The 24393-nt window shown below is 38.0% G+C and overlaps 1 protein-coding gene across 2 annotated transcripts in view; it reads right to left on the bottom strand.

The window, feature by feature from the left end:
* SLIT2 (slit guidance ligand 2) overlaps positions 1–24393 on the bottom strand; it is a 387270-nt gene that overhangs the window by 48551 nt on the left and 314326 nt on the right. For both annotated transcript variants that reach the window (XM_065907114.1, XM_065907115.1), the window contains 7 exons: positions 23809–23880; positions 23256–23327; positions 20946–21017; positions 17677–17840; positions 8359–8483; positions 8122–8219; positions 3038–3177 (listed from right to left, as the gene is read on the bottom strand). In XM_065907114.1, coding sequence (XP_065763186.1) covers positions 3038–3177; positions 8122–8219; positions 8359–8483; positions 17677–17840; positions 20946–21017; positions 23256–23327; positions 23809–23880 — 743 coding nt within the window. The remainder of the gene's footprint in view (positions 1–3037; positions 3178–8121; positions 8220–8358; positions 8484–17676; positions 17841–20945; positions 21018–23255; positions 23328–23808; positions 23881–24393) is intronic.

The following is a 24393-nucleotide window of genomic DNA, read 5'->3' as shown; positions in this document are numbered from 1 at the left end:
AATAGTGGTTCATTTAATTTGAAAATGGGTAGCCGTATTTTATAGCCTGCTCATCACATCATGACCTCGTTCTGAGACTGCTTTCGGATCTCTGAATTTTCTCTGTTAACAAATCATATCCATTTTGATTCTTGGCGTGTGTGCTAAATGTAAATATTTTCACCATAGTAATTTACGAGCTTTCCCTATGAAGTCTTATTTGCTCCCAGTAAAGAGTTCATTTTCTCATTGAATGCCTCAGAGAGAGAGAGTAAAGAAGTCTCCAAGCAGTAAAGCAACTTGCAACTTGAATGATTTTTAAACAATGACAACATTATTATATTCCCTGAGCACAGTAGGGTTTCTGTTCCAAGATCTCAGGCTCATTAATCAGATTCCAAACTTAAATCTCAAACAGTGCAGTCACAATATAAGGAAATGCCTCCTTAACTGCAGACTTGGATGAAGCAGACTTGGATAAAGCTCTGGAGTCCAATTTATACCTTACTATAATTAAAGGCCACTTATGTGCCACTGATTTCAAAATCTGCAGATGGTTGCTTGATATTTTGTAAATGAGCTCATTACATTTTGTCTGTATAGACAAAAATGCTACAGCTAGTAGATGAGATACAAACATTGCCTGGTTTAGGTATCTGCTCCAATGCCAATTTGCAAAACTCTTCACTTTCCACAAAATCCAACCCACAGTTACAGTGATCATAGATTCATGTTTTGTATGCTATGAACTTTCTATTGAATACAATATTTTTATTTATTCTTAGCCTGTATTAAGGCAAACTGATATTAGCAATAGATAAGACCAGAACAAGAAAAGAAACAAAAAAACAGAAGAGTCTCAATTCTTATTAAGCACCAAATAGCTCTTGACTATTTGGCAGGTTCCCTCATCATAGCTTTTTGAGATGTCACATTTTGGTTTAAAAGTGTTTGTGCTAAGCTTTGGAGTTTTTTTGCATATATTTCAAAGAAAGAGATCTGACAGCAGGGAAATGAAGCTTTGTAATAAGTTCTCAGAGGAAGTTGCACTGAACTGAATCACTTTAAGGTGGAGAAAACATTCAAGAAGATCAGGTGTAGGAAGGGAGCCTGGGAAAAGGAAGGAAGAGAAGGTAAAAACAAAGACTCAAAGAAATGGATACAGAATAACATAGCAAATCTAAAGCCAAAGAGGGACCCATGGGAACCAATTCAGAAGAAACTGCTACTTTATGTAAATCACCATGAAAAAGGCATGTGGGAACCTGAACCCAGTAGTATTGTCAGGCCTAGGTTTTCATTGGTAAGGGGACATAGAAAAATTCCTGGCGTCTGTGCTCAGGAACACATTGGCTAACCAAACCGTTCTTGAAATTCTCAGGTCCAATTTGTCCTCATCAAATTTAGTGTAAGGAGGCCTCTGACATTAAGGGAATTAAGCTTTTTCTATAATGATCAGAACAATGATGGGATAAAATAAGTATTCTAAGAAGGTACTAGCTCCAGATTTTAGTGGAAGCACTGTGCTGCCTGTACAAGGCTGGATTCCCCAATTCAATAAAACTCACAATCTCAGAATAACTCCAAGGGCTTCAGAATTTGTGCACTCATATGAATGGTAAGTACCTGAGGTGGGACACAGGTAATACTGATATGAATGTCAAAGCTTTGTAACACCTAAACTCTTTCTAGCCACGTTAGAACGGGTGTATGTTAGACCGACTCAGTATCTTTAATTAATGTAACATAACAAAGAATTCAAATTCTGGCCACTAAGGAGTTCATGGGCTGCTTATATGTAATAGAGCAACTGGTGATACAACATGTTCAAATTTCTACTGGAAACAATATTATTACGTCATATGGCATCAGGTACTTCACTGTTGTGAAAAATAAATCATACCATGGAAAAGGCAGCTGCAGAATTTCTCAGACAGACCCAGGATGTCAAAACAAAAACTCATTATTCTATTTAGCATTTTTTCCCATCAAGAAAAGTACCTCTTAAATTGCAAAGCTTGAGTATGCCATAAAAGCTTAAATTTCAATGCTTTTCTAACGAATCCCTGGGAAAATTAATCATACAGCTGTGCTTCCATTTTTCATGTTTAGAGATGTTAACCTCAGTCATTCAAGGAACTATTTTACCCTTTGATATTCTTAATTGTATATATGGAAATAAATACAATTAATGAAAAATACCCAGCCAAATGAAAATGGTAACTCTGAATAGAGTGACAGAATCTACTACTCCATTTATTTCTTACAAATAAAACATGAAACATTTTCCTTTTCTCTATCAACTTTAAAACTAAATGAAACAAGATTGAACCTATGAAGTTTCTTACTCAGAGCCACAAAAATCAATCAAAACAGACATTCTGACAGAATAAGTAAGTCATAAACTTGATGTTGACTTTACAGCAAATTGGTTTATCCAGGGCAGAAGTTTATCAGTTTCGATAGTCTTATGAGATTTATCACCCTTATTCCTGACATTTTGTATCAAGATAGAAAAAAAGGGGGAAGGGGAGATAACGTCTGATAACGTCTGAAAGGGTCTGATAAGATTATCCAAAGTGATCAATGTATATATTCTTGACTGTGACTTAGTTTGAAGGATGAGAGTTCTAAAGGCAAACACTCTCTAATGAAGAAACAAATATGGACATGAAGAATTTCAAATGCTTAATTCTGTTTTGTCCATGTAAAGAAAGGCTCCCCTTTCAAATACATATTGGTGGGTTGGCCTGCACAGGAAAAGTGCTTTGCATGAAAATGTCACTCAGTTGTGGGACTGAAAGCTTCAGTATGACAGTATGACTATTCTTTGTGCTGGAAAGCATTACTTTATGAAGATGCCTGTGTTATAACTGAGCTCGCCAGGACTTTTATTTGGTTGGCTGAAACCATCTTTAACTCTGTTATTACATTACACCTAATTTCCAAAACACGAATCAGTTATTGAATAATACAGTGGTTTACTACACACATGCAGCATGGCTCTGGCGGTGCTTTCAAAGGCAGGCTGATGGCACAGCAATCTCCCTTTTCCTACCTGTGTACTCAGGTGCGCAAAGGCACGTGTAGTTATTAATTCCATCGACACATGTAGAGTTATTTTCACAGTCATTATCTTCACAGTCATCAACATTGATTTCACAATTTTCTCCTTCAAATCCATCAGCGCAAATGCACCTGAACACCAGGGGAAGAAAACATAAAAGAAATCTTCCTGCATTTTCAAACCATATGGTCTAAATATTGAAAAAACTAAATATGCTCATCAGTTATAGAGCTTTTAAAGACAGGAAATTGATTTTTTAAATGCTTTTAAATGACATGGTAAAAGCATCAATTTAAGGGACTATCCCCCAAGTCAGAAACAATTTTAGAAAGAAAATTTATGCTGGCTGCAAGATGGCAAATGGTCCCTTTGTCCTATAAGTCAATAAATCCAATACATTCGCAGGTCTAAAACATGAGCAAAGTTTACAGCCTTAGATAACTTAATCTTGAGTTGTACTCTAATAAAATAACTCATGCTTCTTTGCTCATAAATAAGGAGGAATGATTCTGACTTTTAAAAAATTACAACTTTCTACCCTACCTGTAATGTTCTTTATGTCTCAAAGCAAAAAAGAAACCTGAAAACAAAACTTTGTCTTCTTTGTTATTATAAAATGTGAATATTCTCTTTAAACCTTGACAAATACAATTTTTCCCCCACTGGCATAAGACACTGTACCTTTAATCTTGCTAGGTATCAGAATAATCTATGGGTAAAGTTTTGATGAAAAAGAGACAACTTCATAACAGAATGTAGAAATGAAACATATGTATTATTAAATGAAAGTTTCCCAGTCCTATACAACTCTTTGCGACACCATGGACTATAGAGTCCATGGAATTCTCCAAGCCAGAATACTGGAGTGGGTAGTCATTCCCTTCTCCAGGGGATCTTCGCAAACTAGGGATTGAACCCAAGTCTCCTGTATTGCTGGCAGATTCTTTACCAGCTGAGCTAGGGAAGCCAACATATGTATTATAAAAAGTGAAATTTCTCAGACCACCAGCCTAGGTGGGAGGCATGAGTCAAGTGCTCGGGCCTGGTGGGCTGGGAAGACCCAGAGGAATCGGGTGGAGACGGAGGTGGGATGGGGGACCGGGATGGGGAACACATGTAACTCTATGGCTGATTCATATCAATGTATGACAAGCCCCACTGAAAAATAAAAAAAATTAAAAAAAAAAAAAGTGGAATTTCTAACAAGCTTTAGTAGTAGATTAGCATTCTTATGTGAAATCATTAGTGTCATTATAAGAACTCTATTTCATGATTCATGAAGTAGATCTGAAGTAATTGTGCTGTAAGATTAAACAACTCCAGATTAAAAATGTTCACAGCATGTCTGTCTACTCATATTGCAGCTTGGAAATGAATCATTAATTTTCTGTTTCAGTGGGATCTACATCTTATCATTACACACTGTCTGTTTTAAAGGAACACACAATATACAACAGATGAATCTATGCTTTGCAGTAGGGGACTGCATGGTTAAAAATTAGCACAATAGAGCTACTACTTTGTCTTGACCTAATTTGACTTGATTAATATAATGTACACATGTGTTTTTAAATTGCTTGGTTTTGTAGCATCCTAACCTGAGAATGGGACTTCCCATGTGGGTGGAGAACCTACATGTCAATGCAAGAGATGTGGCTTTGATCCCTATGTAGGGAAGATCCTCTGGAGAAGGGAATGACTACACACTCTAGCATTCTGTCCTGGAGAATTCCATCCAGAGAAGCCTGTCAGGCTACTATCCATTGGCCCACACAGAGTCGTACATGACTGAAGTGACTATCTGAGAATACCGCGATGTCTCTGTTTTTCAGTTCAGTTCAGTCACTCAGTCGTGTCTGACTCTTGGCAACCCCATGGACTGCAGCATGCCAGGCTTCCCTGTCCATCCCCAACTTCCAGAGCTTTCTCAAACTCATGTCCATTGAGTCGGTAATACCATCCAACCATCTCATCCTCTGTTGTCCCCTTTTCCTCCTCCCTCCAATCTTGCCCAGCATCAGGGTCTTTTCCAATGAGTTCGTTCTTTGCATCAGGTGGTCAAAGCACTGGAGTTTCAGCTTCAGCATTAGTTCTTTCAATGAATGTTCAGGACTGATCTCCTTTAGGATGGACTGGTTGGATCTCCTCTCAGTCCAAGGGACTCTCAAGAGTCTTCTCAAACACCACAGTTCAAAAGAAACAATTACTTGGCGCTCAGCTTTCTTTATAGTCCAACTCTCACATCCATACATGACTACTGGAAAAACCATAGCCTTGACTAGATGGACCTTTGTTGGCAAAGTAATGTCTCTGCTTTTTAATATGCTGTCTAGGTTGCTCATAGCTTTTCTTCCAAGGAGCAAGCGTCTTTTAATTTCATGGCTGCAGTCACCATCTGCAGTGATTTTGGAGCTCCAAAAAATAAAGTCTCTCTCTGTTTCCATTGTTTCCCCATCTATTTGCCATGCAGTGATGGGACTGGATGCCATGATCTTAGTTTTCTGAATGTTGAGTTTTAAGCCAACTTTTTCACTCACCTTTCACTTTCATCAAGAGGCTCTTTAATTCTTCTTCACTTTCTGTCATTTGTGTATCTTTGCACAAAGGTTATTGATATTTCTACTGGCAATCTTGACTCCAGCTTGTGCTGTATCCAGCCCGACACTTTGCGTGATGTACTCTGCATATAAATTAAATTAGCAGGATGACAATATACAGCCTTGATGTAGTCCTTTCCTGATTTGGAACCAGTTTGTTGTTCCATATTCGGTTCTAACTGTTGCTTCTTGATGTGCATACAGATTTCTCAGGAGGCAGGTAACGAGGTCTGGTATTCCCATCTCTTGAAGCATTTTCCAATTTGTTGTGATCCACACAGTCAACGGCTTTGGCATAGTCAATAAAGAATAAATAGATGTTTTGCTGGAATTCTCTTGTTTTTTCAATGATCCAACAGATGTTGGCAATTTGATCTCTGGTTCCTCTGCCTTTTCTAAATCCAGCTTGAATATCTGGGAGTTCATGGTTCACGTACTGTTGAAGACTGGCTTGGAGAATTTTGAACATTATTTTGCTAGCATGTGAGACGAGTGCAATTGTGCAGTAGTTTGAACCTTCTTTGACACTGCTTCTTTGGGACTGGAATGAAAACTGGCCTTTCCCAGACCTGTGGCCACTGCTGAGTTTTCCAAATTTGCTGGCATATTGAGTTCAGTACTTTCACAGCATCATCTTTTAGGATTTGAAATAGGTCAACTGGCATTCCATCATCTCCAGTAGCTTTGTTCATAATGATGCTTCCTAAGGCCCACTTGACTTTGCATTCCAGGATGTCTGTCTCTAGGTACCATCATGGTTATCTGGGTCGTGAAGATCTTTTTTGTATTGCTCTTCTGTGTATTCTTGCCACCTCTTCTTAATATCTTCTGCTTCTGTCCTTTTTTGTGCCCATTTCTGTACTTTTTTGTGCCCATCTTTACATGGAATGTTCCCTTGGTATCTCTAATCTTCTTGAAGAGATCTCTAGTCTTTCCTATTCTATTGTTTTCCTCTATTTCTTTGCATTGATCACCGAGGAAGGCTTTCTTATCTCTCTTTGCTATTCTTTGGAACTCTGCATTCAAATGCTCTATCTTTCCTTTTCTCCTTTGTCTTTCACTTTTCTTCTCTCAGCTATTTGTAAGACCTCCTCAGACAACCATTTTGCCTTTCTTTTTCTTGGGGATGATCTTGATCACTGCCTCCTATACAATGCCACAAACCTCCGCCCACAGTTCTTCAGGCACTCTGTCTATCAGATCTAATCTCTTGAATTTATTTGTCACTTCCACTGTATAGTCATAAGGGATTTGATTTAGGTCATACCTGAATGGTCTAGTGGTTTTCCCTACTTTCTTCAATTTAAGTCTGAATTTGGCAATAAGGAGTTCATGATCTGAGCCACAGCCAGCTCCCGGTCTTGTTTTTGCTGACTGTATAGAGCTTCTTCATTGTTGGCTGCCAAGAATATAATCAATCTGATTTCAGTGTTGACCATCTGGTGATGTCCACGTGTAGAGTCTTCTCTTGTGTTGTTGGAAGAGGGTGTTTGCTACAACTGGTGCATTCTCTTGGCAAAATCTGTTAGCCGTTGCCCTGCTTCATGTTGTACTCCAAGGCAAAATTTTCCTGTTACTCCAGGTATCTCTTGACTTCCTACTTTTGCATTCCAGTCCCCTATAATGAAAAGAACATCTTTTTTGTGTGTGATTGTTCAAGAAGGTCTTGTAGGTCTTCATACAACCATTCAACTTCAGCTTCTTCAGCAATACTGGTTGGGGCATAGACTTGGATTACTGTGATGTTGAATGGTTTGCCTTGGAAACGAACAGAGATCATTCTGTCATTTTTCAGATTGCATCCAGGTACTTCATTTTGGGCTCTTTTGCTGACTATAAGGGCTACTCCATTTCTTCTAAGGGATTCCTGCCCACAGTAGTAGACATAATGGTAATCTGAGTTAAATTCACCCATTCCACTCCATTTTAGTTCACTGATTCCTAAAATGTCAATGTTCACTCTTGCCATCTCCTGTTTGACCACTTCCAATTTACCTTGATTCATGAACCTAACATTCCAGGTTCCTAACATCAGACTTTACTTCCATCACCAGTCACATCCACCACTGGGCACTGTTTTTGCTTTGGCTCCGTCTGTTCATTCTTTCTGGAGTTACTTCTCCACTTTTGTCCAATAGCATTTTCGGCACCTACCGACCTGGGGAGATCATCTTTCAGAGTCCTATCTTTTTGCCTTTTCACACTGTTCATAGGCTTCTCAAGGCAAGAATACTGAAGTGGTTTGCCATTCCCTTCTCCAGTGGACCACATTTTGTCAGAAGTCTCCATCATGACCCTGTTTTTAATACTGAAATATCTCTAATATCTATGAGAGGGACTAGTACATATCCTCCTTTTGAATTGAATTTCTGTTATTCTTTTTAAAATAAAGCCCTTGGATTTAAAAATTAAAAAATCATGTTTTCTTATTCCTGTTTTGATCCTTTGGACACAGAAGATCACAGACTAATGGCCTACCAGAATCCATCCTTTTCTCCTTCTTTTAAGTGGCAAGTTCCTCCATGTTTACATGGGTTGCTGATGCATGCATGAATTGGAACATCACAGTCCTGCCCCTGGAGAAGAAACGGTCAAGTTAAGTTGCGTGCAAAGAAAAGAGTTCTCAGCACATAAAGAAAGCGCGACCGAATAATAAATACCCGTCAGGGAGAACTACGCTTTCAGATCTCGGTTCCCACGACAGCGTCCACTCACCTTGAAACCATATGGACAGGTGCAGCGATAAAAGTCAACTGGATCATTGTTACAGGTGCCATCATTTTTACATGGGTTTGATAAGCAGGGATTACATTTAGCGAGAATATTGACATCCACAGGACCTAAAAGGTGATTGAAAAATATGAGAAGAGGATGCTTTTTGTTTCCAGTTCACTTAAAACTATTTCAGTGTCTTAATGTACCAGTAAATTTTGTATACGATTATTATACAGTAATAATTTATCTTCCATGACAAAAGTTATGGAAGTCAGCACCATCATATCATCTTTAAGAACAAAACAGGAGGCCGCCTCCTTGGGAGACAATGGTGAGAATCTCAGATGTCCAGGGGGACCCTGGGTGGTGCTCTTAGGTGGTTAGGATCTGACACTGGCGATACCCGTGTCAAAGGGTCAGTCCCCTCATTAGCTGAACAGCTTATGTGGATGCTTTCATGGCCAGTGCTTGCAACTTAGCTGCTTGTGAGCTGCACGGAAAGGTACACCATGGATCCCAAAGAAGCATGCGTGTGTGCCCATGTGTGTGCTAGGGGCTTGGGGGGGCAAGTTTAATGAATACGCAGAAATTCACTAGTGCAATTACAAAGGCAACAGTATGTACCTGTCCTGTTATGACTAGTTCAGGACTGATATTTTCCTGCAGGAGATACAAACAGCGGCACTTTTAAAATAAACCAAAAATGAAACGTCCAGTATATCCTTACTCATGTCCTTTTAGTTTTGTTAGAACGTTGGCGCGGATGGGCAAGATTTCTGTATCTTTCTCACTGAGGAGAAAATACCACTGAAGAGGTCACTACTTGCAATCTCACCTCTTGGGGTACAAATTAAAAAACTCTCATAATCCATGAAAGTTCTAGATTAAATGGAGGTTGAATTGAAGTTATTTTCCTTTGGTTGCACCTATTTGTTCTGTAAGTGGCTAACAGTGTAGACAGTATACTGTCCTCAATAAAATTGCATAAAGTTGATGATAATTTTCACACCATTTGTGAAAGCTCACTAGACTGCCTTTTGGAAACTGTCTGATGAGGACACTCTGGTGGAGTGCCATTTTCATATTTAAAATACAAATATCATATAACATAAACTATACTTTTGCTTTCACCATCAATCTCTATAGTTCTTTATCCTCATTGGAACAAACAGTCATAATTCTAAGTGCATGTTTCAGCATACAGAATTTCTAGCAAAGTTATCCGAGCCCTCTCCACTCCCTTCCTATCACTGCTGTAACCTTCCAAGGTACCTCCACCCTAAAAGCTGTATGACTTCTGCTGGTATAAACTTTCTTTAGTCACATTTTTCTACAGAGTTTTTACACTGGTGAGCTGTTGGTCTACTTACAGAAACTCATATGAAAGAAAATGTGAATTAACATCACAGCCATTATCTATTCATATCTATTCATATCTAAACCACTAAGAAATACATATTCATATTGTGGTTTTGGAATACAACCCCAAAAGGTAGTGTTCTATATTCTTCAGTTTTTCTATTAACAAACACCTGAAATTTACTCAGACAGTTTCCTGTTTTGCTTTTTGCTCCCCTGTTTGGGAATAAGTGAGTCCTGGGGAGGACTGTGTTAATGGAACGGGGTGGTGATTGCGCTGAGCAATACACAATTAGGGGAGTCATTAGGGGAGGCATTGCCAGTGTCCCCTCTGCTTTTTCTTGATACCAGAATAACTAATGTAGTTGCTGTATCAAATTACAGTCACACTGAGTGAAGGCAAGTCAGATAAAGACAAATATATGCTATCACTGATATGTGGGATCTAAAAAAATGGTACAAATGAACTTATTCACAAAACAGAAATAGTCACAGATGTGTTCAACAACCCTACGGTAACCAGAGGGGAATGGAGGGAGAGGGATAAATTGGGAGATTGGGATCGACAGACACAGTTCTATACATAAAATAGGTAACTATTAAGGATTAGGGTATAGCGTAGAGAACTATACTCAATACTCTGCCATGATCTATATGTGGAAAGAATATAAAAAGGAATGTATATATGTATATGTATAACTGATTCACTTTGTTGTACACCTGAAACTGTAAATCAACTATATTCCAATAAAAATTATTTTAAAATTACAGTTGCGAAATTCCTGGAATTAACACCAAACTGAGCATCACAGAAACTTAATTTCTCACACTCCAAATGTATTTGTCAAATGAATTCAGCTACTCAGGCACATTGGAGAAGTGAACAGTGGAAGTTATAGCAGTAAGTTAAATTAATGTCACACACCACAGTAAATGACTTTGTGTTTGCTAAAATGATCACACTGAGAATCATCACTAGGAAAGGAAATATATAAATGGTAATGGATCCCTGAGCTAGGCTAGAAGAAAGAAGAATCTTGGAACAAAGGCGTAGTATGAAGCAGCTTAGAATGTACATCGGCAAAACCTCAAGTCAGCAAATGCAAGGACTGTAAACACTCATCTGGCCGCTTCCCAAGGCCTTAAGGAAAATTGTCTTTAGTCTATTTATGTGCTTTCAACCTTGAAAGGCTGTGGTCTGAATGGAGGGGTTCAGGGTTGGCAGTTTCTAAGCTTATTCTGTGGAATGTGACATTTTTCAAAAATTATGTTTGATTATTTAGATGAGAAGCTAGAGATTGTTTTAGGAAAAAAAACTGGGTTGAGTTTTGAAGAATTATTTTAGTAGAGTATGCAGATGATAAAACTGCCAGGCTGAAAAATTTAAAAAAAAGAAGAAGATCCTGCATGTTGCAACTAAGATCCGGTATGGTCAAACATTTAAGAAATAAAAGAGAGAAAAAAAAAAAAAAAAAAAAAAAACAAAACCACACAAAAAATCCAGGCTGAAGTAGTCTCTGCTCTGATTTTAGCACAGTCAAGATTTATTTAATAAATATCCACAGAGCCATATCTGATTAATAAGCACTATCTAATTTCTCCACTTTTTTCCAAGACCAAGTTTGGCTTTTTATACAGCAAATCTGCTCAACTGTTTTCAGTATCTGCAATTTCTTGTGGGTATGGGAAAGGAGATTTGTTGCTCTCCTGACAAATTCGGCCTAGCTACAAGAATCAGCAAAGCGAGCTTTCCCACATGCACAGGCTTCTCTTGATGATTTCCTTAACCACAAACTGTTTTGGTTTTGGTGGCATCAGAATTAGGAACATATTCTTCAGCTTGGTAAAGTTGATTACTATGGCAACCATCCTATTTGCTTCTCCTTTTTTAAAATCTCTCTTTTAAAATCAACTCTTCAAAGATAATTTCTTATTTACAGCTCTTGAGTTGGAGAGAAAGGTAGTTAAAAAGATGTTTGTGAATTATAGAATTTCCAAATAGCAGCATCCTCTGGTATGTCCAAATATCTTAAAATGATATGATTTCTCTTCCTATTTTATTTAGATTATAATTCCACCTAACTAAATGTTCTTCTTATAACGTGATTTTTACATCCACCTAGTTTATCTAAATCCACTTATTTTATATTCTAACCTCTTGGAACTATATCCCTTGGATACACAAGTCAAACAGTGGAAGTATTGCCCTGTGTGTAAAATCAGATGCGTTTCAGAAACAACTCAGGAAAAAAGTAGAGGATACTTAACACTGGGAAAAACTAACAAGCAGTTCAGTAATAGAGACATCTATGGATCACCTACTGAATACAGCTGTTAAGAGAATGTGGAAATTGGGAAGGCATGTTTTGGAATATGGGTTTTAAGTTTCTGCAAGGCAGGACTTCATTAGGTGAATGGAAATATGAATCTGAAGTTCATAAGAAAAGTCATGGCTAGATACTTGAAGCCATGGGACTGAAATCAGTCATTAGGGCTAAGGAGAGAACTCCACTGAGTCAATATTAAAGGGTGGGTAAGAAAAACAAGTCAGCAAAAGAATGAAGAGACACCGGGAATGTACAAGCAGCAGCGGTGGCCACCACTGTGTATGATGAAAAGGGGGCAAATAAGCTAAAAAGAAGCTACTAAAATGGGCAAGAGAGAGCCCACTGGAATCCCTATAGTTTCAAGGAAGGGGTAGAGATGATCCCTAAGTGACAGGGTGCTAAAATCCTACAAATGTGCATTATATAAATGGTTAAACAAAAACACAAAGATGGGTATTACACCTCTGGGATCCCTGGGCTTGGCCATTTGCTACAATCACATGTGAACTTAGGCCAGAAAATTGACTTCTTAAATCACACTCAAGTGAAAAAGAGCAATAATTATTTTATGGAGTTACTGTATCAGAGATAATATAGAAGTACAATATTTAAGAATGGAATAAAAATCATTGGTTTCATCTCCTATTAAAATAAATGTCTGTTAAATTTTCCCCAGTGTTTGAAGTTTTTTAAAAAAAGTATAATAAAAAAATAGCCTTTGTTTTTTAAAGACGGTGCTTTTGACAAATAACTATGTACAAATCTGAACTTTTTTTTTTAGCCAGTGAGAAAATCATAACCCTCTACAGCTATGGTTATTTCAAATTTATAACTATGTGGTAGTGATACTAAATTTGAAAATGTAAAAAGAATTTGATAAAGTTTTAAATTCTACTTAAAACTGACCTATTAAAATTTTCATTACTTCTAGTTTGGGTTAAATTATTTAATCCCCTTCATACTTTAAATAACTAAGGTCAATATTAATTAACAGTTTTGAGACACAAAATAAAAGACTTTGAGCTTGTTAAGAATACCCCCTCCCACACACCCTCCAACAAAGGATACTGATTCACTGGGGGGGAAAAAAACTGATAACATTACAATATTATTAGTGAGAGATGTGGAAGTTTTCCTAGAAATTCCAGAACCTAGAGGATTCTTAACTTGCAAAATTAGCAGAAGAGAGCAACCATGTGGTGGTGGAATATTGGTCATTCTGGGATATGAAACGGTCCCAGGCTTCCTGACCCTTAGTTGATCTTCACAGATAAGTAATGAGATATGTTGAGCATCAGATCCTCGCCTCTTGATCTGGGTTCCTGGCCACCAGACACCTGGGGATAGGAGCTGCTCCCCCTAATTTGTGTTCCATTCTTGTTCTACTTGACATACTACACCAGTCTCCTGTTTCCCAATGGACCGAGTGGTACTTATTGCTGTTGTTCAGTTGCCCGGCTGTGTCTGACTCTTTGTGACCCTATGGACTGTAGCACACGAGGCTTCCCTGTCCCTCACCATGTCCCAAAGTTTGTCCAAGTTCATGTTCATTGCATCCATGATGCCGTCCAGCCATCTCATCCTCTGACGTTCTCTTCTCCTTCTACCCTCAAGCTTTCCCAGCATCAGGGACTTTCCAGTGAGTTTGTGCTCATCAGATGACCAAAACGCTGGAGCTTCAGCTTCAGGATCAGTCCTTCCAGCGAATATTCAGGGTTGATTTCTCTTAAGATTGACTGGTTTGATCTCCTTGCTGTCCAAGGGACTTTCAGGAGTCTTCTCCAGCACCACAGTTCAAAGGCATCAGTTCCGTGGTGTTCTACCTTCTTTATGGTTCAGCTCTCACAACCTACATGGCCACTGGGAAGACCATAGCCTTGACTATATGGACCCTTGTCGGCAGAATAATGTCTCTGCTTTTCAACACACTATGCAGGTTTGTCATAGCTTTCCTGCCATCTGAAGAGGCAATTGTCTTCTGATTTCATGGCTGCAGTCATCGTCCATAGTGATTATGGAGCCCACAAAGAGGAAATCTGTGGTACTGGTTACATTTCCACAACTGTTTGGTTTGGATATACATTATTAACATTGTATATATGTTTCTACCACCAAACTTCCATATTATTTTGTAATTATCCCTTAAAATGTATCTATCGGTAGAATATAAGCTCCATGAAGGCTAGAGTTTTTCTGTCCTGTTTATTATTGTACTCTTAATATCTTGGAACCATTCCTGTTGTATAATAGGAACTCATGCAGTATTTGTTGAATGAAAGAAGCAATATACCACTTGTTTACGTTAGACTGTTCATCCTTTTTGGTGGCTTCCCAGGTGGCAATGGTGGTAAAGAATCCACCTGCCATTGCAGGAGATGTAAGAGAAGCGGGTTTGATCCCTGGGTTGGGAACATCCCCTGGAGGGGGAAATGGCAACCCACTCCAATATTCTTGCCTGGAGAATTCCATGGACAGAGCAGCCTGGTGGGCTACAGTCCATGGAGTCGCAAAGAGTTGGACACGACTGAACTGATTTATCATCACATGGTTCACTCTTTAGCACGTTGAAGTGTTTAATAAATGTCAAATTAAAAATGAACAATTTAGTTGCCTTTAGTTGCCTAAAGCCTCCTGAACCAAGAACAAGAAAGGGACTGTTAGAAGCTAACAGTATTCTACATTCCGTGCTGGTGTTCTCAGTGGAAACCTGGAAAGGGCAAAACCTCCGTTTTCTGCTTGAGCACTCTAATTTCATCTGATATTCAAAAGATGAAAACAGGACACCTAGGTTATAACAACAAGTCATGATCATCTCCTTCCCATTCAAGAATGTCCTAATCTGGGTATTAATTAAATATCCTCTGATAATGTATTTCAAGCAACTCATTTATTTCTGTTGTGCATTAAAACTATGATATACCACAAAGAAAATACTCTGCAAATGTAAGATAAAAATGGTATTGAGAGAATTGATTTCTCAAAATAATAATACAATGTTTTCTAGCAGAGAAAATATTTAAATTCTATTTAAATATAGATACGTAAACATGTTTGCAAATAAAGAATATTCATCTTCCTGTTGAAATTACATATTTACAAACTAATATTAGGAATATGTACTTACATGACTTTCATGAATAAATAAAACATATTATACTAGCATAACTATGGCAAAAGCTAAATTAAAATATGAAAAAAATATAAAATATTTAAAGCAGCATTATTTTATTACTTTCAAGCTCATAAAGCATGTAAGCTCAAAAACACAGTACTCAGTAGATTTCCCAGAGTTAATTATTTCAACGAATGGATTAGAATACTTTGCCCCTTACCAATCCAATTAGTAAAGTAAATATTTCTAGCAAAGCACGTGAGACTGGTTCACAATATTTTGACAAATACTGGGCAATGTTGGGAAAGAACATTGTGAGTTTCAATGTTTGCTATCTTTCTAAAATTATGTTATAGAAGAACCGAGTAAATCTAAAAGCTTGTTAAATGCAGTTACACTATATTTATTGAGTTTTGAATGTTTATGCTTCTTGTATAGACTTTATACCTATGCTGTCCGGCTATGCAGTTTAAGGTATACCCTGAAATGTGTGTGATGTGTTACTTTGATAACAGTGAATAGTAAACTAAACTGCCACAGTTCCAACAGTTTCTTGTATCACAGCTGGGCTTCTGCAGTTCCTCCGACCTGTCCTTACACTTGCCTGCTGGTTCAAACAACTGGCCTACACATTCCTGCAAGAAACCTTCCATAGCCACTCTGAAAGGATGTCTTCCTCTGAGTCCTGTAGCAACAGCACTACCGAATATGGTAGCCATTAGCTATATACAACTACATTTACACTGAAATACAATTAAAAAGTCACTTCCTCAGTTGCCTTAGCTACATTTCAACAACCACATGTGGCTAGTGTCTACCATATTTGGATAGCACAGGTATAGAAAATTTATATCACTGAAGAAAGTTCTATCAGGCTCTACTGATCCAGACCAATGTTCCCTTAGTATAGCTTATTTCCATTCATGCTATACTAAAAACAAACAACACTATTAATGGAAAAAAAGTCAAATCAGTTAGTTATAAACAGACATTTATGTTATGCATGTATGTTCATTTGTATTCATCAGATTTCTGAGAGCATTTAATAGATTAATGTGAACTATGATGCTCTAAGAATGAATGTAAGTATGTAGCTTTTCTCAAGTTGACATTAGCATGAAATTATTTTTTCAAGAAATATCTTTATGGAGTCCTAAGCTTAGAATTCTAGATAAACACCAGCAGTGTTCAGAGTGGAGTATGAGCATCCCCGGGTACAGAGAAGTGTAAAAATTGTCTGCAGTTGCTCAACTTGCCCATATAGTCCTTCTAGAATTACTCTGCCCAATAATATGCCTACAAGCAAGCTTTATGCCAGTTTCTCATTCCCTATCTCCACTCTGACCTTAAAAAAAATGGTATACTCTCAGTCCACCAGAAATTTACCATGTGGCACACTGCTCCAAGGGAATCTCAGAGATTACCAATAATAATTTAAAACACTGGTTATTTGCAAAGGCTCTTGCAGTCAATGCACATAATCCTAGAGAGGCATTTCCAATAAAATTTACATTTTGAATATAAATGTTAACATATTGATAAATAACTATGCTGCCCAACCAATCTCAATAAGTATTACTGGCAACAATTACTTCTAAGAAAACTTAGAAACTCATAGATTTACTGGTAGCAAATTTTAAAAATGCAAATTATATACATATTTTTTGTAGCAAAAAATGATAACAATTCTCCGAGGTATTGGAAATATAAATTCAAGGAAAAAAATAAAGTTCGAGAAAAAAGAACAATGCAAAATACTGAGGATCTTCTTTTTATTTCTTTCAACATTAGCTGTGATATTTAGATTTATTTGATTAGAAAAAGTGGAAAGTTACACAAAACAACTTTAACATCGGTTATCTTTTGGCATCATCCTTAATTGTTACATTTAGTTCTTTAGTCTCTTATTGTTCCATTTTCCTTTTCTTTAGATTTTCTATGTTGGGCATAGATTAGTTTTGTGATAAGAGAAGAAAATATTTGTTACTAAGACACTGTATAGAATTCACAAGTACATAAAACAAAGGGAAAATTAAAGGATCCAAACAAGCAAGAAACAGCATCATCAACACAGGAAGAGTGAGGCACAAAAGGTGAGGCGGAAGGTCCGGCCTGAACGTGGGGAAGGGCTCGTGCCTCCTTACCTGGCGTCAGGAAGCCACAGGGCCCCGGAAGCCCTAGGAGCAGGGCACATGTTAGGCAAAGCAAAAGCAAAATATTTCACTTGTTAGAGGCCATGAGAGGAATTTCCAGGAATTTTGTACTCTTTACTTCTCCTCCTTATCTTTTAAAGAAAACTTTGTCGTTTCCAATGGATTGTTTCCGCAATTTATTTGAAAAGCCTAGTTCTTTAGTAGGTCTCCGCATGTAACTGCTCTGTCTTCTCCAAGTACAGGAGAAAACTATTGGAGTTTTTCAGCTATCCCTCTGCAACCTAGCGGCCCATGGTATTCTGTTTCTTTTTTTAAATTAATACGATCAAGTTTTATTTATAGAAGGACAAGTGGTTAAAAACCATACCTTGACATGTAAATTTTTTGGAGGGAGTTGTGAGAAGCAGTTTATCTGCCATTTCTCCAGGACCAGCACAGCGCGCAATTCCCGGCTCTTTGTATTCCGACTTTACCCAGTCGGATAGCCACTGCATGTTACAATCACAGTAAAGAGGGTTGGCTCCAATTGCTCTGGAAAACACCACCACAAAAGCACACACAGGTACACGCACACACACACAGATATGGAAGTATTGTTATTTCCTAAGGGAACGTAACTCAGTGATGCTTACTAAAAGTCCCTATAGATTTGCCGATGAAAATGAAAATGGTGGCATCAGGGATTAGGGATTCCCCATTTTTCTCACTTATGTGCTTCTGTGATTTAGTGACTTGTCACCCGTGTTAACACCTAGCGGGTTTTATAAGGTCTCCTTGTATTTGCAGACAGCTTTATACTAGGTGCAAGCAGGTCCCAAGTGTAGAAGAACACTTCCTTCACTCACCAATGATTTACTTAGAATCCAATCATTATGCCAGGTTCTGAGGACTCCGCTATGAGTAATACATCATTTTTAACCTCCAAAACTCCTTCTGCAAAGGAGAGTAACATAAACTCATACCTACAGATAATTTTCACTAGATGTGGTAGAGTAGAAGAATTTATAACTGAACAGAGGGTAACTTCCCTGGGAGCCTGGTGGTTTAAGTCTGAACTTTTAGATATTTGGATTCAAGTAGGTGGAGAAGGTTGGAAAGGATGGTTCAGAGTAAAAGATCAGTATGAGATAAGAAAATAAGGATGGATGTGAAATAATAAAGGTGCTTAAAGCAAGCTCCCCAGGGATTTCGAACTCCCTCTGTCGCTTTAAAGTTTTTCATAATAGGAAACGAAAAACTGGTGCCTATTCATATAAGCAGTTATAGTGACAGGAAAAATAATCACGATAATAGCTAGCATTTATTGCTTCGTTGTGATAAACAAGAACTGAGCTATGCCATTTCTATTATCTCATTTTATTCTAAATAGAAGAGGTATGAGATCAATACTGCTAATATCCGGTTTTACAGATTGAAAAACTGAGGCCACAGACATTAACCAATGTGTTTACAAGCTTGCTATGCCTGGACACAAACAGTATACACATGAAGAAGCATTTAAAAACTGATTGATTCTGATTTATAATTAACTTCAAATTAGTAGTATTTCTAGGTGTAAGGTTTATGCAAAATTATTCTTATATGAAGAGACTTTCAAAATATGCTTACAAAACCACAATACTTTATATTGTAACTGTTTTAATGCCCAACTCTGGCCAAGAATTGGAGGGAAGTAAATGTTATGCTTACATGTATTTCAGATTCAAACCTTTCTTCTAAATTAAAAATGAGGAAAATGATGTTTTTGAGCTATTGGATCTCATCTGTATTGACATTTCCGAAGGCCTCACTGTGCCAAGAGACAGTAAGAAAAGTGAATGGGGCAGAGCTCTCTATGACCCAGGGGGTCAAAGACAATTGTATAAAATGAAATATATGACAAAATAAGACTCGTGAGAAACCGCTCTGACTGGTGGGGAGAAACGTCACACGGTGCCAGCAGCACCGTCCCAGGCAGGCTTTCCCAGCTCAGCCGTCTCATGCTAGCAGAGTGGCCGTCCCTTAGTCGGCACTCGCGGCCACAGCACACGGCCCTGCGCCCGAGCCGGGGGTCTCATCCACAGGGACGCCCGGCAAGCGGCAGCGGAATTTGTAGAGGGGCGGCCCTGACGGCCACTTTGAGGTAGGTGCTAGGGCTGACACGTGAGAAAAATGCAGGTCTTGCCTCCAGCGACCTAGTAGTTTAATGTAAGGGGTATTGAAAGTAAGCACCAGTCAGAGGGACAAACACCTACACGGATAACACAGCCTCTCTAAGGGAAATGCAGATGTAGCACTGCTGACCGCTGGCTCCTATTCTCTGCCCGCTCCCTTCTCTCAATTATCTGAACTTCTTATCTTCTTGGAGTTTGGTAGGTTTTGGAGAGGAGGACAAACCGAAGAAAAAATATAGCAACTTCTTCTGGAGAACTGGGAGTCAACTGACAGTGATGTTTAAACTGTCACCAGGAGACACCAAATTGAGCCTGACAAAGTTCTGGATTCCAGGGCTGGTCTCTGAACTTCCTTACAGGTTTGCTACAGTCTTAACAGTACAACTAACAGTAATGAAACAGAGGAATTTGATCCAAGTGAGATTTTTTTGGACCTCATTAATAAACTGTTTTATTGTACTCCCAAAGAATATGGAGGTATAAACAACCTGTTATAAGAAAGAATGCAAAGGAAAAACATTTCACCCAATGTGAGGATTTGGCCGTTTCCCCTTATCACTCAGTAATGTCTAAACATTTTCTAATTTATGTGGTACCATAGTCAATGCTAGGCTTCCCCAGTGGCTCAATGGTAAAGAATCCACCTGCGGTGTAGGAGACGCAGGTAGGAGAGGTGAGGTTCATCCCCTGGGTACAGAGGACCCCCTGGAGAATTGAAATGGCAACCCATTTCAGTAGTCTTGCCTGGGAAATCTCAATCCAAGGGGTTGCAAAAGAGTCAGACACGACTGGGCATTTAAACAACAATGATGGTTAATGCTGAGTAATATTTGCTCAATAAATGAATCTAGTTTGAGCAAATCAGGGTGGGCTTCTTGGAGAAGGTGACCATTGGGATGTAACTTGGATAAACAAGGTTTGGGCAGACTGAATTGAAGGTGATCTAATATTTAGAATCAGAGAGTATTAAGAGAAAAGGAATACACTAGGAAGCTGGGGGAGTTCCCTGGTGGCTCAGACGGTAAAGAATCTGCCTGCAATATGGGAGGCTTGGGTTGGATCCCAGTGCTGGGAAGATGCCCTGGAGAAGGGAATGGCTACCTACTCCAGTATTGCCTGGAGAATTCCATGGACAGAGAAGCCTGGCAGGTCCCCGCCATGGGGTCGCAAAGAGTCAGACACAACTGAGAGACTTTCACTCATTCATTTACTCATTCAGGAAGCTGGGGAGTCACGTTTGTAAGAGGAGATATTTTTATAAGCAAAGAGAACTCAACTAGCAAGGAGTTAGGAGCAGAAGGATAAATTAAGTCTACCTTATAAAGAGCACTGTATTTAGATTTAAAATATTTAGATCTTTAAAGATGGAATCAATCACATTTTATGATGTGACAATAAAAAAATGGCAGGGGACCACTTGTTCCAAACTCACTTGCCAGGGAGTGTTTGACCTTAAACTCATATTTATGAAATAGATACTCACAGGTGTGATAATGCAGCAAGATCATTGAAAGCACCTTCAGGCACAACAGAAATGTCATTTCCATGCAAAGAACTAAAAACAAAAGAAAAGAAAAATTAAATTTCCTATTATTTCCAGGGAGTTCAGAAAAATCCCCAATATATGAGTTTTCAGTAACAGTTTTTTAAAATCAGTGTAGAAAAGATGGTATATTAAATAGTCTTCACACAACTGGGTATCTATTTGGGGAAGCAAAAAGTTAGCTCCTACTTCATATCATATGCATAATAAATTTTAGATGGAAGAGTTAAATGCAAAAATAAAACTGAAAATGTACTAAAGTAAAATATAGATGAATTCCTTTTTATAAACATGGGATATGGAAGGCTTTTTAAAGTTTTATATTATAAAACTCAGAAATCATAATGAAGAAGACTGATATATATTTTTAACAATGTAAAATATATCCATAATATAAAACAACAAGCCCCATTGCTTAGCACAGGGAACTATTTTCAATCTCGTAATAAACTATAGTGGAAAAGAATCTGACAAATAATATATACATACACGTATATATATGTATGTGTGTGTTTGAGTATACACACACACACACACACACCCCCACATAACCGAATCACTTTGCAGCAATAAGAAACCAATACAATACATCGACTATATTTCAATTAAAAAAAGATTACATATGGAAAACAGAATGGGAAGTATTTGCCATATACATCAGCTATAAATATATTAATTCCTTTGTAAAAAAGACCTGTAAACTTAGAGTCAAGTGCATAAAGACAGGCATGTTAATAAGGAAAAGACAAAGTAACCATAGGAAATGAGAATTAATATCATCAAGCTAATAGAATAAGAAACGCAAACACTCAATAAACATAATATACTCAAATGCTCTAATAATTGGAATTGCAAATTAAAAGAGGAGTGGAAAATAATGTTCCATCTGTCATATGACAAAAATGAAAGGATTTAGAATATTTAATATTTGCAAGAGTGTTTTGAAATAGGTAGTCTATTAAAATAATAAAATTTTAAATTGTTTGGTGGACAACAAGATGACTACTTTCGGTATCCTTCTAATATGCTTGACAGTAAGATGGATGTGTAGGATATTCATTCCAGCACTGTATAGAGTAATGAAAATTTGGAATCAACCCAATGACAGTAAAGATGAGGATACTTAAATAAGATATGGTTCCTTCATTCTATCAAACAGTCTGTAGCAGGTAAAGAGTTGAGGAATATTATATGTGATGGGATGGCAAATCTAAAATCTAAAGCATATTGCTAAATAAAGTCAATGACAGACTTAAAAAACCTGTTTATGGTTTTTAAGTTATATTGCTGTGGGCATAAATATATCAACATATAAAAACAAACATATAAAATAAGCAGAAGATAACATTAAACTGTTTAACTGTCAATTCTGGGGAGAGAACTGGGATAGAAGACCCTGTTTTATTTCATGTACTGTAAGATACATTTTGTATAATAAAAATATTTTGTGCTATATTATGTAACTTTTAAAGAAATTAAAATTTCCTATTTTTTTCAAAATTCATTAGATCTATATAAAATTATTTCTGAAAGGTCCGTCTAGTCAAGGCTATGGTTTTTTCAGTGGTCATGTATGGATGTGAGAGTTGGACTGTGAAGAAAGCTGAGCACAGAAGAACTGATGTGTTTGAAGTGTGGTGTTGGAGAAGACTCTTGAGAGTCCCTTGGACTGCAAGGAGATCCAACCAGTCCATCCTAATGGAGATCAGTCCTGGGTGTTCATTGGAAGGACTGATGCTGAAGCTGAAACTCCAATAATTTGGCCACCTCATGTGAAGAGTTGACTCATTGGAAAAGACCCTGATGCTGGGAGGGATTGGGGGCAGGAGGAGAAGGGGACAACAGAGGATGAGATGGCTGGATGGCATCACCGACCCGATGGACATGAGTTTGCGTAAACTCCGGGAGTTGGTGATGAACAGGGGCCTGGTGTGCTGCAATTCATGGGGTCGCAAAGAGTCGGACACGACTAAGCGACTGAACTGAACTTTATATTATATCTTAAACTCATATATTATCAAATAAATGACCAAAGCAACAACATATTACAAAAGAAAAAACTATGTTGTCTAGGTAAAAGCTGTTGAGAAATGATACAGTAAGATATAATTTTCCATTTCCAAATTTGTGGTAAATTCTAATGCATATAATCAAAAAAATCCCCAAAATAAAGCACTTAAATTACTAAAAAGCAACAAAAGACCCAGATCCTCAAGAAATAAAGTATTTTGTTAAACATAAGATGCTTACAGTAATCGAAGAGACTTCAGTCCATCGAAGGTTCGAGGAGGAATACATCTCAAACGGTTGTAACTAAGAATTCTGAAAGTACACACAGGCCGATTTGTTTTACTCAGATATCCCAAAATGGCCAAATATCATTTTTAAAATAAAGCAACTGAAAAGGGTTACTTGAGCATCTTAAAACAATTGAGGGCACGGACGCATAATATTTTGTTAATCTTTGGGCTGTTTCATACTACAACACAGTTAATTCTAAAATACAGTCTAGAGTGCTGCCTACGGCTGTCACTGGTTGTTGTCTCAACTGTGCCCTCCAAAAGGTGACTTCCTCCGGAAGTCTATCTTAAGGATTTCTCCCAGCCCTGCCACAAATGTAAGTTATTCTTTGTTTTCTCCCATAGAACCTAACACTTTTTATAGGATCTGTATTTGTTTACTGAGGCTTTACTTGTCTGTTTCTCCCCAAAGTATTAACATTCCTTGAGGGCAGAGACTGTTTTGTACACCAGGAATGTCCAGGGAATTAAGGAATTAACTAGTACCGCACTTTCATACTCACAAGGTGAGGAGCTGGGTCATGTTGCTGAAGCTCTGATTAGAGAGAGTGCTTATTCTGTTGTTACTTAAGTCTCTAAAAAAGACAAAGAAAAAACAGGTCTACTGTTACCATAGACATTGACATATTAGTGATTCTTAGAAAGAGAAGGTTCTTCCTGTTCACAGTTGTAGCAGCATTGGTTAGGACTTAGCTTTTGCCTGGAAATAACAAAACATTGGCTAATCCTCTGAGGTAGATAATTATTCATCATTATTCATGCCCAAGCCTGGTGAAATTAGAAACGACCACATGCCTTGCTCCGGCCAGTGAAGCGTGGCCGCCAGAGCTGGCTGAACTTCAGGACAAAAGCTTCAGAGTAAGCTCACTTTCCCCTTAACCCTCTGCTCCTTCCTCTGCAAGGCTCCTGACACTCCACAGAGAAGCCCTGCCCATTGCTGGGTCCCAGGGCAATCACGTGGAGGCCATTCACAACAGACACATTTGACAGGCGAGAAACAAACCTTTGTTCTCGAAAGTTCCATCGGTTTTACTTTATCTTCACTGTCACATACAAATAGTCAAATAGGATAACTGAAAGAATTCCTC

Source organism: Muntiacus reevesi, chromosome 16 (assembly GCF_963930625.1).
Source record: "Muntiacus reevesi chromosome 16, mMunRee1.1, whole genome shotgun sequence".
Classification (NCBI taxonomy): Eukaryota; Metazoa; Chordata; class Mammalia; order Artiodactyla; family Cervidae; genus Muntiacus; species Muntiacus reevesi.
Note: the sequence above shows the minus strand (reverse complement) of the source record. Positions and strands in the feature narration are given on the sequence as shown.